General features: G+C 40.4%; 1 protein-coding gene and 1 non-coding gene across 2 annotated transcripts; both read left to right on the forward strand.

The window, feature by feature from the left end:
* Positions 1-450: 450 nt before the first annotated feature.
* RACK1 (receptor for activated C kinase 1) lies at positions 451-8,815 on the forward strand. Its single transcript, XM_044673566.1, has 8 exons — positions 451-661; positions 4,015-4,186; positions 5,134-5,281; positions 5,923-6,018; positions 6,967-7,077; positions 7,450-7,590; positions 8,042-8,152; positions 8,690-8,815. The coding sequence occupies exons 1-8, from the start codon at positions 553-555 to the stop codon at positions 8,753-8,755; spliced, it is 954 nt and encodes a 317-aa protein (XP_044529501.1). The 5' UTR covers positions 451-552; the 3' UTR covers positions 8,756-8,815.
* Positions 7,660-7,728, forward strand: LOC123248200. The gene has a single exon (XR_006506274.1). It is a non-coding gene; the product is annotated as a small nucleolar RNA SNORD95 (small nucleolar RNA).
* Positions 8,816-13,370: the final 4,555 nt, after the last annotated feature.

Below are 13,370 nucleotides of genomic sequence, written 5' to 3' on the forward strand. Positions count from 1 at the left end.
TTCAGTGACAGTGTGAGCCCCAGGCTACACAGGGAAGTGGAGCAAAGACGCGGCCCCATTCCCATTTGCCATACAATTTTCGCTTTTCTTATTACCAAGGTCCTTCCCTTCGCTTTCAGTACCTAACAAGACTTCGGGATTACCTCTCTGTAGGCTTCTATTCTGATTTTGCTAATGAAGGCCCTAGTAAAAGAGCAAAAAAGTTATAGGGGAGTAAAAAGCAAGGAAGCCAGGAACAAGGAAGAGGCCATGATGTTCCGCTGCGCCCGGGACGATACGTCATGACGCACGATCGGTTTGCTGCCCCCGAGGCGCCGACCCTCTTTTGCCTATTGGCTGTTGGACAACGCCTCCGCCATTTCGTACGGAAACGTGTTACGTACATCGCCATTTTGAACAGGGTCCGGGAACTTAGGGTATATCCGATTCCGGCCGGAAGCTGCTCTCTCTTTCCTTGCTGGGTGGCTGGCGTGAGGGGGACCTGGCTCGTCTCTCTCCGTGCAATCTGGATCCATCCTTCTTCCTGGAGCGATCCACTGAGCTCTCGTCATCATGACTGAACAGATGACCCTTCGGGGTACCCTTAAAGGCCATAATGGCTGGGTGACCCAGATTGCCACTACTCCTCAGTTCCCAGACATGATCCTGTCCGCCTCCCGAGGTATCGCGTCCCGGATCACGCCTGCCAGGGGCGGGGGGAAGGTTAGGAGAGACCATCTCACTGACCGGGGAGAGTGGTGTAGGGGAGGGTTGGCGGTGGTGGTGCAGGTAATGGGGGATTGTGAGAGGAATGTCTGCTTTCGCTAAGGGAATGGAAGGCAGGATTCCACACTGAGGGAAGACGGGCCACAGGGTTCGGGCGGGGGAGGGGAGGGGGAGAGCATTTGTGCCGGACAGTCACTTAGCCCAGACTGAGGGCTGACGCGGCCTAAGCTCCCGCGTTGAAGGAAGGCCGGGGAGGGGGCAGGGAATGGGGGGGAGCGGTACTTTGGAAAAGCCCATTTTGTCTGTGGAGAGACTGGCGCGACGCGATTTGGGTGAAACCACTCAGTGGATGGGGATCCAGAATGTGTCCTTGGGTATTACAGAAAAAGGTGGGTAGAATACACCACCTAATAGTGTACTTAATTGCTCGGGGCGGGTGGTGGATTTCAATGGGGTGAGGGGTGGTACTTGTTGAAACCTTCCCCTCAGGTTCAGGAAAGGATAGAAAGGCCTCCCTTTTGAAAGCTGGTTGCATCCGGCCCTTCGGCCTTGGGTAAGTGGTGATTGAGGTAGGGGGTATACTGAAATATAAAAGGGAGGCTGTCACTCATTCAGTCTCATCCTAGCTGGGTTTCCTACTCTGAAGACCTACTTATTAAATTTTTTTTTTAAACCCAGTGGTCAACACTCCACCCTTCATTACACATCTCTTTCCAAGGACAGTGAATTAAGCCTCTGAATGTAATTTGAGTCCTGGTCACTGGATTCTCCTTAGTTCCTAAAGATCTTGAGGCTCAGATTTTCACTGAACACCCACCCCCGACCCTAGGCATCCTGATGCTCAGGTTCACTTAGAATTGGTAGAAAGGAAGGAAAAAGCAATGTATCTCCTACCAATTGCCAGGCATTGTGCTAAAGCTCATTTGATCCTCACTGCAGCTGAATGCTTCATCCCCATTTTCCGGATAAGGAAAGAAAGCACACAGGTCATTAGAGTGAGACAGGATTTAAACTCAGGTTTTCTTGACTCCTCAGCGCCCATTGATCTTTGGTTCCTCAGAATTCTTTAGAAAGGAGTGTTTGCTTTCAATATAAGGACCTGGGTTCAAATCCTGACTCTGCTTTCTGTGTGACATTGTTCTGGTGGCACCTCTCCTGCCTTGTTTCTTTATGTTGTAAATGAGCAATTGATCTTGATGGTCTCTAAGACTGTGTAGACTCTTGGAAAATTCAGTTTTAGATTCCAAATGGAATTGAGGCTCCAGTATAAACCACCAACAGGAAATTTTCCTGAATTTGTGTGCCTGACTCTCATACTATAATTTGAAGGATCACAAAGAATTTTTTTCATTCTCTCATATCCAGGCCCTTGAACATATTGGATGCACTTATTAAGAATTTTTGGAATTTTGCTAAGGGAGAGTTTAAGATTTGCAGAGGAAACACAACAAGTAATTTTAGACACTAGGAAGATCTTGGGTTGGGGAAAGGAGTGGGAAAAGAGGCAGGTTGTGGGTTTTTTCCCTCTTAATGGAGGTTTTCCTGGGGCTAAAGGAGAAGCAATGATGATTTTCTAACATGCCATCTGATGCCTATGCTGAATACAGAGGCTGTTTCTGAGCTTCTGCCTTGTTCCGTTGAGTCTTTTCCTTAGTGAGTCAATCAGCTAGCTTTTATAAGCATCTATTATGTGCCAGGCACTTTGATAATTTTTAGGAATATAAGAAAGGCTTAAGTCCAAAAGGGTTGGATGGTTTTGCTGGCATTTATATAATGCTTTTTACATAATGAAATGCTCTTCCCACAACTAGGTATGTAAGAAATTTGGATCACAGAAGGGATTTCAGATCCAAGTTTCTAACTTCAGATCCAGTGCTACACCTTAACTTTTGTATACTGATGTATTGAAACTTGAGTGCTGGATTCGGAATCAGGAGACCTGACTTCTAGTTGTCTTGTAACCTTGGTTAAATCACTTTAACCTCTTCAGGGTTAAAAGTGAAGGAAAATCAATTTTTTTTCTCATTCATAAAAAGATAATTTTATTAACACATAACTATATTGTTGAAAGTGCATATGACTGAGACTACGTTTTCCTAATACTCTCCAAGTTTCCCTAATTTTCTCCCAATTAATATTTGTGAGGGTATTTTTGTATTCAGAGTATTGCTAGGCCTTGGTGACAGTCTTTGTGGATGGATGGAAAATTGAGGCAAAGATAGGGAAGGAGATTTAGTCTTAGGAAGTGAAAAAGTACAAGGAATGTTTGGGAAATAATGTAGTCCAGATTTCTGGGACATAGATGAAGGAATATGAGACCAGAGTGGTAGGTGCCAGATCTTTGAAATTCAGACAAGGGAATTTCAACTTTAACTTTGTGACAGAAGGGAGATACAAGAAGACTAGAAATAGTGTCTAGTGTGTGGTTTTAAAAAAGGGCTTAGAGCTCTGAGAAGAGGTGCCAGAGATTGGTGATGTAGGTTGGGGAGAACTGGTCTAAGCTTCTTATTGAGCCATTTTTTTCCAGAATGTGCCAAAGCATTTAAGTAAATGTTGCAGAAATTGATTCAGATAGTTAACCCCTGCTTATTGTGATAGCAGTATGAGGAAAGCTTAGAATCCACTTAGGCAGCAAGATTAATATTATACATGAAATAACAATGCAAAGTACTGTATTGACTTGTGATCCACTGACTCAAATCTTTTGGGTTTTAAAGAAAGAGAAGTTAGGGGTGAAGAAACATCTTGAACAAAGACAGTAAAGGGAGAGAGTAAGCATGGAATTTCTTAGACCAAGTACCATGAGGGCAAGGAGAGTTTCTGTAAATTCTCTTCATAACAGGAACAATTTAGGAACTATTTATAAAGGACTATTTAGTCCTTTGACTCTGGACTTTTGTGACAGTCTGTCTATGCTCTCTTGTTCTCTGTATGTCTTGTCTTTCCATTAGTAATTCCTATAATACCTAGCAAGTGTTGGGCAGCACTCAACAAATCCTTAACTAAATTTAATCTGGGCCGGATGACATCCACAGATTTAATTTAAATTCCTTGTAAAAGTGTAAATCCACATTTCCTCATTCTAGACCTTGAAGAAATGTTACAAGAAATAAGTATGTAATAAATATTTCTTCCGTGGCTCTATAGGTCTTATATTTTTGTGTAAATTCATTTTGAGGGCTTTGCAGCCATCAAGACTGAAAAGATATCCTTTCCTATTGTGGTCCTATTCAGCATAAGAACATATATTGACAGGATTGGAAGGGACATGAATTTATAGTGACTTAACTTGTTTTCTCTCTTATCTAGACAAGACCATCATCATGTGGAAGCTTACCAGAGACGAAACAAACTACGGGATTCCCCAGCGTGCCCTCAGAGGTCATTCACATTTTGTCAGTGATGTGGTCATTTCCTCTGATGGCCAGTTTGCACTCTCAGGCTCCTGGGATGGCACACTAAGGCTGTGGGATCTCACGACGTAAGTACCTATTTGAATGGCTACCTCTTGGGGTAGGTATTAAACCTAAGCTTCTTACAAAAGGATGTGTAGGATAGAAGAGGGGAAGAAGTGGTCTTAGAAGGGCCCTAGAATTCTATAAAGCACTTATGTGTTGTGTTACTTAACTCCATTTTGTCATCTGTAAAATGATCTGAAGGAGGAAATGGCAAACCCCCCAGCATCTTTGCTAAGAAGACTCCAAGTGGGATCACAAAGAATCAGACACAACTGAATGGCAGAATTATGTAAAATCAGTTCTGTGCTCCAGGTGCCCAAGTGGAATCATAGTTTGAATAGGGAAGAATAATGGGTTAAGTAAAAAAAAAACATTGCTCATTTGAATTGGACTTTTAGCTTTATAGGAGTTGAGCATAATTATAGCAGGTAACTAGGGAAGTTTTATGGCCTGGATCAAGCCAATGAACAAGTGGCAGCTAGGAAAATTGGAGAATTCTTGATGTCCCGGTGATGAGAAGATGACATTGTCAGCTGACCCCTTGGGGACTGAAGACAAGTCCTGCAATTCTGATGGGACCTTCAAAACTATATAAACATAGATATTTTACCAACAAGATTTCTCAGTATTCTCTCCAGCCTCCCAACTGCCTTACTGCAAACAAAATTAGGTGAAATAGACATGGTTGACAGCATCTAACACTGTATAGAAGATTCCATACCTATCTTTTCCCTACTCCCCTAAACCCTCAAATACAGAGAGGAAATTGTTTCATTATTGTCTGCTCGGACCAGTATTGGATCTAGATCTTCAACAGAGGGTTCTGGTTAGTCTAAAGAAGGGGCTATTTGTGGTATGTTATAGAGATATAGGAGGCTATGAAAAACCCAGTGTAGAAGAGGATTGTGGAAGATTGTCTTGGGAGAAAAGGAATTCATATACTTTAGAGGAATACTGTCTTCCCATCTAGTGGCACTACTACCAGGCGTTTTGTCGGTCACACCAAGGATGTGCTGAGTGTAGCCTTCTCTTCAGACAACCGCCAGATTGTCTCTGGTTCTCGGGATAAGACTATCAAGCTGTGGAACACCCTGGGTGTCTGTAAATACACTGTGCAGGTAAAATGTCAGCATAGGATTTATAGCTGTATAATAAATATTTTATGTCCAAAAAGACCCGAGGTTTGATTGCACTATAATATAAATTCAGTTTTGAGTGTAGTATGGTTAACCCTATTTACCCATGCTCCATCCTGTCCTCCCTGCACCTCTGCAATAAAATGTGTGATATCTGGACCTGTAGTCAATTTAATATTGAATTTTGGTTAATGCAGAGTATTAGCCTGGTTATTGAAATGACAGCCTCTGCTTTGTTGAAGGCTCTTATACACAAATAAGTATAGATGTGTGAGTCCCTTTTCAGACTTGAGTTTCTTCATATTTTGAGTAAGGAGTAGTACAAATTCTGTCTCTGAAATTCCATTCTATATGGTTTGGTGCCTGAGAGGGCGGCAGGACACTAGTATGGGATGTGAATTCAGATGGGGTGTAGTCACAATAACTGGCTGTCACAGTAATTTTAGGGTTATATTCCCTGCTTTGGTACATGCATGAATATGATGGGCATTTTCTCTTCCACTCTGGATCCCTTTTGAACCAACTAGGATTGTAAGAAATATAAATCAGCAGAACCATTTCAGCCATAGAATTTGGGACAGGGACAGTAATTGTGTCTAACTTTGATTCTGAATATCCCACAGGATGAGAGCCACTCAGAGTGGGTGTCCTGTGTCCGTTTTTCACCTAACAGCAGTAATCCCATCATCGTCTCTTGTGGCTGGGACAAACTGGTCAAGGTGAGAGTGACCAAAGTGGATCTATTTGCCCTCCTCCTAGTATGTTCTTAACCTGTTTCTGAATTTAGCAGTCTTCCTTATTAGTTAAAATTATATTACCTTTACTAATTCAGGGTCTTCACTTGAAGATATGGCTAACGATGTTTTTGTTGCTTTGTTTTTTTATGTTACTATCAGTTTATATTTGCTTTTTTCTCTGAATTCTTACTCTTTGGTCTTTATGGTATAATATTCAATTATGTTTATATGAATTTGTTCAGTTTTATAGTAGTAGGCCACCAATTTTGTTTAGTCTTACTAGAGAAAATATTGCTGTGAATGGTTGGTAAAGGAAGCTTTACCTCTTTGATCTCCTGGAGCTAGGTGTATCACTACCTTGAAAGGTTATGAATAGAGTATTTTCATGATGGCTGACAATTTTTTTATGTTTCATTCTTTTGAGTTATAGCTCTTGAGTTTTAGTACATGTCAATTTCCTTTATGTCTTAGATATCAAACTTGCCTGGTTTCATACAAAGATACCAATCTGCCACTCAAAACTAGGAAATCCAGTTTGAGTAGTTCTCAATTATTCCTATACTGAGTATGAAATTCAAAAGCTGGGGTTAACATTCCCAACTCTGCTTTTGTCACCTTTGTAACCAAAGGCACAAATTCCGACTTGAGTCTTTATACTTTTGTTTGCATAATCACACTTCCTGCCCACCTGTATTACGCAAGAGGAATTGTGGGAAATGTAATTTAAGAGTCTTAAATGTCCACAGGAAGTTTAGACCAGAGACCTCAAGATCCATTCAAGGACTCCCAAATTAAGGAAACTTCTATTGGATTATCATAGTTTGCCTCTGATCATCAACATCAGGAAAACTGAAATGTTCTGGGTTAATTAAATGTATTCTAAAGGCAGAGCAGAGCCCTCCCTCTGAAACTTTTCTCCCATATCCCTAGGTCTGGAACTTGGCCAACTGCAAACTGAAAACAAACCACATTGGCCACACAGGCTACCTAAATACAGTGACAGTTTCTCCTGATGGCTCTCTCTGTGCTTCTGGAGGCAAGGTATGAGAAGTGGGGAAATCTTTATCCCAAAAAAACTACCCAAGAATTTATTGACAATGGAATTTCAAGGGTCCTGGCCCATAGGGGAATCAATTATTCTTGATCACAGGAACCAATGGATTTGTAGGAACAGATTGAATTATCACTACCTGTGCTACTTTGGATATATTATTTGGCTTTTTGGGACTGCTAGAAGAGTAAAGTTAGTTGTATCCTGGCTCCTGCATCTATAGAAACAGGGAAAATGACAAGATTTGAGGTTTCACAGGCAATTTCAGAGCTGAGAAAAAAATGGAATGAAATAATGGGCTGATTTGTAGTTTGAATTTTAAAGAAATGAACTGTATAGGAATATTCTTGAATTCTCTTTAGGATGGTCAGGCCATGCTGTGGGATCTTAATGAGGGCAAGCATTTGTATACTCTGGATGGTGGTGACATCATCAATGCCCTCTGCTTCAGCCCCAATCGCTACTGGCTCTGTGCTGCCACTGGGCCCAGCATCAAAATTTGGGTAAGTGATGGGTTTCAAATATCTAGATTTCAGAGAAATATTGGTAGACAGGGTCTAGGGGACCATGGTAGAGCTGTGATGAACCCCAACATGCCATCTGACTAATCCTGCTGAAACCCAGAGGCTGTTTCTGAGCAAACTCCTGGTACCCCAAGGTCTGAAATTATGGAGGGTCTGTGATGTTGCCTGAACAAGAGAGCAATCTTGTATGTGTATGTCATTTATCTTATAGCTTTAAAGAAAAAAGCACTGAGGTGTCTTATTGGGATAGTTTGGCAAATTCTGGAGTCTCATACCACCTGCCTTTCCAGCACTTAGTTGCAGCCTCTGTAACCTGGGGGGTGGGGTTAAATATCTATTTGACAAGGTTGTTACGAGACTCAAATGACTGGATGTGTGTTTGGGGGGAACCCTAATACATAATGTAATTCTAATTATTGTTAATCCTCAGGATCTAGAAGGCAAGATCATTGTGGATGAGCTAAAACAAGAAGTGATCAGCACCAGCAGCAAGGCTGAGCCTCCCCAGTGCACCTCCTTAGCCTGGTCTGCTGATGGCCAGGTAAGTCTTCATCATACCCTTCCTGACAAAGAGTTAATTGTTTGAAGAAACCCTTGAATCCTTCTTAGATACACTGGGAAGGAATTGTTGAGAGTGGTCCTTGGGCTTGAGTGAATTGCTTGGAATTTAATTTTTTGGAGAAGTAGCTAGCACACATAGGCCAGTGGATTTGATTATTTGATTATTGCCTTTTCTAAGTTCACTTTTCTGGGACATGAAAGGATGGAGAGAAAGACATCCTTTGATTTCCTAGGCCTGTTATTTTGTGAACCATTTAAGTGCTTTTAAACATACTACTTCTTGGCCTCAAGGAACTTAGATTCCAGTGCAGGAAAAAATTAAATAGAAGTTGTATATTGAACTTCCGTGGGATGGGACTGCATTCTAGGCATGAAGATGGTCTGATTTTATGACATGTCAAGGATGCCCTTGGGGTACTATTTTTCATGGTACATTATTATAGATAGAGTGAGAGAGAAAGGGCCTTTAATCTTGTGATTTGTGTGTGTGACAAATTATATTTGTCTCTTCCTGCAGACTCTCTTTGCTGGATACACAGACAATTTGGTGCGGGTGTGGCAGGTGACCATTGGCACTCGGTAAAGGAGTCGACCTTAACTCAGATATTGAAATAAAGACCTTAATTTTTGCCTTTTGAAAAAATGCTTTTTTTTTTTTTTTTTTTTTTTTTTTTTGATTGATTTGTTTTCTCAATCTGGGCCTCTGCTCTGAAGACACTTCTGGCACCTTCCTATATCTCCCTGACAAGAGGAGTTAGTCTAAAAGCTAGCAGGTGGCTTTTGAGGACAGATTCCCAAAGTCACAAAAGATGGGGCTTACTGAGGAACACATATTTTTGAGGCAGAATCATTAGCTGATTATAGTCATGGAGATAGAAAAGAGCAGCAAATGCTCATTTATGGAGTATACAGGAAGTGGTGGTGATCATTATGATGGAAAATAAGCTGTTTTCTGTACAAGAATATGGCAACCTTTTAGCTGGCATCCAATGGTTCTCATCTAGCATTATAAAACTATATAATGTTCTCAGTTAATTTGAGACTCAAGTTAATTTTACATATAGCAAGCTACAAAATCCAAAGGTCTGCCTAATTTATTTGGGCGTCCATTTTTTGATGTGAAAGTAGAAGAAATAATCCTTTCCACATTTAAAATGTTATATAAGGATGAAAGTATATTCATGCAACAGCTTTAGGAAATGTATGCAGTTTGATGTAGTACTCTATTTGTGCTTATAAAGTAAAATTATTATTTCAAAGTCAAGTTGAAATTTTTATTGGGTTACTGCTTTCCTGATAATCTCATTAAGTAAATTCTGAATTGGGGTTGATTATTATTTTTTTTTTTTTTTGGATGCTCTATGAAGGCCTCCCACTAGTGCTACATTTGGAACCCAATTCTCTGCTGCTGATTCAACAACCTAGGCTGTCCCAGCACATTAACAATCTCTTTTTAATGACTTTTAAGAGTTAGGTTACGGGCTACTTGACAAGGGGGTTGAATCAGAGGAGTCTTCTATACAAAAAGGACAATTCACAAGTCAGGTGTACCCTTTTTTTTTTTTAACCCTAATATCTTTTATATATATCCTTATGTATTAATTTTATTTGTTACAGGGCTAGGCAATGGAGGTTAAGTGATTTGCCCAGGGTCACATAGCTAGGAAGTATCTTGAGGCCAGATTTGAACGTAGGACCTCCCATCCCTAGGCCTGGCTCCTAATCCACTGAGCCATCCAGCTGCCCCTAAGTGTACCTTTGATAGATGGTAACTGGGACCTGAGGGTTACTTCATGAGGATTCAAACATGATTGATCTTGGGAAGGGGGGATAGTATGTTACAATGGTAAAAACCAGTGGAATTGGTGTCATGATCAGGGTTTGTATTGTGACTGCCCCTTACTGTGTGGCCTTGCTTGGGAATCCCTGGATCACTGCTATCAAGGTTATTTCTTTTTGCCAGTTAATAGACCCCTTTAGTCCCCAGATTGGTGCTGGTTCTTGTGTTCTCTTTGTGTGAGTTGTCCAGCCTCTGCAAAATTAGAGGAATGAGAGGCTGTTGATCTAATTTTGCAGATCTGAGATCATATACAATCTAGTCTTGGAATTTAGACAAACTTAGAAAAACTGCTTTATTTCTGATAAATATTAGATTATCTCAGTATCAAGAAAGTTTAACAAAGTACATAGATGTGAGCATTTAGAGCACATTACAAAGAAGGAAAAGGGTATGAGCAAAGAAATGTATGAGGGAAAGAGATCTATTGGTATCCCGAATGCCAAGAGAAAATGAGAAAGGACCAGAACTGAGGTTGGCTACCTCCTACCTTGGAGGAATAGGATTTTTATTTGCTTCACTACATTGAATTCCCCAAATTGATATTTACTTTTGAATACTAGAAAATGTTACTTGGGGACAAGTGAGACATGATTTAGAAACTGAATCCTTTCATGGTAAGTTGGAAATACCTTTTTCCTAACCTGGGGAAATTTGGGTAGGCTGCAAAGAAAGTGTAGAAATGTGTATGAGTATTACATAAACAAGTTGTTAGTGAACGTTTGCTTAAGATTTCTGTCCAAGGAGCAGCTAGGTAGCAGTAGATAAAGCCAGGCCTGGAATTGGGAGGACTTGGGTGCTTATCTGGCCTCAAATGCTTCTTTAGCTGTGTAACCCTCCTGCAAGTCAACACCAATTGCTTAGCCCTTGCTGCTTTTCTCTTATAATTTATTTTAAGGCAGAAGGTAAGGTTTTAAAAAAAGATTTCTGTCTGTGATTGCCTTCTGAATGGAAAGCAGACAGGTTCAACTTACATAATCTATTCTGGTAAAACTAATTCTCACCAGACCAAATAAAAAATCCTATAAGCCCCAATAGATTGATTTCCAACACTGGAATTGCAAAGACTATCAGAAACCCTTGAGCAGGAGAGGGTGAATTTTCAGCACAATCAGTCGATATATGGAGTCTGCAAGGCTTTGTGTTGGGAGGCAGTGGTATCAAGCTCAAATAGAAATGTTGGCCACTAAAGCAGTTTATTAAAAGAACACCAGCATTGGTTTGGATCTTAGAAATCCCAGAAATGGGCAGCATGGGGTAAAATATGACATCCCAACCTTAGATGCCTCACTTTGTCCTGAGACTCAAGATTTGAAGATCTACCACTTGAAACCTGGAGGGTGATGGTGGTAGCTGCAGTTTCAGGTCCAGAAAGAAAAGAGCTGACCATCCTAACATGATGCAGGGGGCAGTCTGGCATTAGCACAAAGCTCCAATTTAGGGATTAGACCAGTATAGAAAATTAATGCAAATCTATTTTCCCAAAGAGGCATGAATGTAAGCCCAAAAAGCTGAAGATAAAGGAAAAACTGGACTTTCTACAAAGACTAAAAGAAAGGAAGCAAGTTTATTGCTCAAGAATACTATAAAAATTCATTACAGCAATGGTGTCAAAACTCAAATGATTCCTGGAGGCCACATTGGCTTCGTAAGCCACAAATTTGTTACATTTTTTGTTAATCAGTTCCCAGTTTCATTTTTAACAATTGGAAATTTAATATTTCAGTAATAGAATATCTCATGCTGTATGCATTTTCTCTGGCTATCCCCCCATATCTGGAGCATTGTCCCTCGGCTCTGGTTTCCTTGGCTTCATTAAGTTCCAATTGAAATGGCATCTTTTAAAGGAAGTCTTTCCCAACTTTTTAATTCTAATGCCTTTCCTTGTTAATTTCCAATTTATCTTTATATAGCTTGTTTGCATTAGAGTTCCTTGAGGGCAGCGATACCCTTTTTTTATATCCCACAATGCCTAGCATAGAGTAGAATACTTAATAGTTTTTTGATTGTTATGGCATACAGACCTTGAATGAAACCAAATATACTAAATTTTCCTAACACTCATTAGGAAAGGATTAATACAATGATTTTCAGCCTCCCACTTCTGTTAAAAAGGTGTCTGGTGTGAGGAACACCTAGGTAGCAAAGACAAAGCAATATTACAGACATGCAGGTGCTATCATTGAGGCCTGAACTTGAATTAGGGCTAAGTTACTTAATTTGGACTAAGTTACTTAATATTTTTGTTCCTGCTTGTTTATCTATAAAACAATAGGGTTGAACCAAATCAAGGAGGTCAAGCAAGAGGTAACCAAACTGGATTAAAATGCAGTTGGGAGGAGGTAGCTCAATGGATTGAAAGCCAGGCCTAAAGATGTTGATCCTGGGTTCAAATTTAGCCTCTGACACTTCCTAGCTGTGTGACCCTGGGCAAGTCCTCAACCCCCATAGCCTAGCCCTTACTACTCTTCTGCTTTGGAACCAATACCCAGTATTGATTCTAGGATGGAAGGGAAAGGTTTAAAAAAAAGCAATTGGGAAATGCTTAAAGAAATAAAACTACAACATACTATTAATGGATAATTTAACTTAACACCATTGGTCTTTGCTGACTTGTAGTTCTCAACAATTCTCTTAGAAGCATTGTTAATTCTATATTCCTTATGGTTTTATTTCTTAGTTATTGGATGTTGGCCTTGAAGTAGAGTGGGAGGGTGGAGAAAACTATGAGAGGAATCTAAATTGTTTCAATGGTTAAGATGACTGGGTAGGAAATCTATAGCAAAAGCAAAGACACCAAAAAGAATGGAAAAGCATGTAGGGTAAAGGACAAAAAAAGATGCCTAAATACATGAGTAGAGGAGATAAAGGGTGTGTTGTATGGAAAATGAGATTTTTTGTTTTTTTTTTTAAACCCTTAACTTCTGTTTATTGATTTATAGGTGGAAGAGTGGTAAGGGTAGGCAATGGGGGTCAAGTGACTTGCCCAGGGTCACGCAGCTGGGAAATGTCTGAGGCCGGATTTGAACCTAGGACCTCCCTTCTCTAGGCCTGTCTCTCAATCCACTGAGCTACCCAGCTGCCCCCTGCAAATGAGATTTTTAAGCTTCAAAATATGAGGATCCAAGGCAAAAATGAAGGTAGGAAAGTAGTACGTAGAAAAGCATTAGTGAGTAGAAGAAAAAACAAGGCAAAGGAGGAAAGGGAGATCCAAAGAAGGAACAAAATCAAGTAGTCCCTCTCTTTGTCTTCAAAGCACTTATAGGTGTAGCCTGTGTAAGGTGGGACCAGATGTGATAGCTCACTATCTTTAGTTATTTACAGGCACTTATATGTAGAGGCACTTTATTCCCAGGAAGGG

The sequence above is a fragment of the Gracilinanus agilis genome, chromosome 4, assembly GCF_016433145.1.
Source record: "Gracilinanus agilis isolate LMUSP501 chromosome 4, AgileGrace, whole genome shotgun sequence".
In the NCBI taxonomy this organism is placed as follows: Eukaryota; Metazoa; Chordata; class Mammalia; order Didelphimorphia; family Didelphidae; genus Gracilinanus; species Gracilinanus agilis.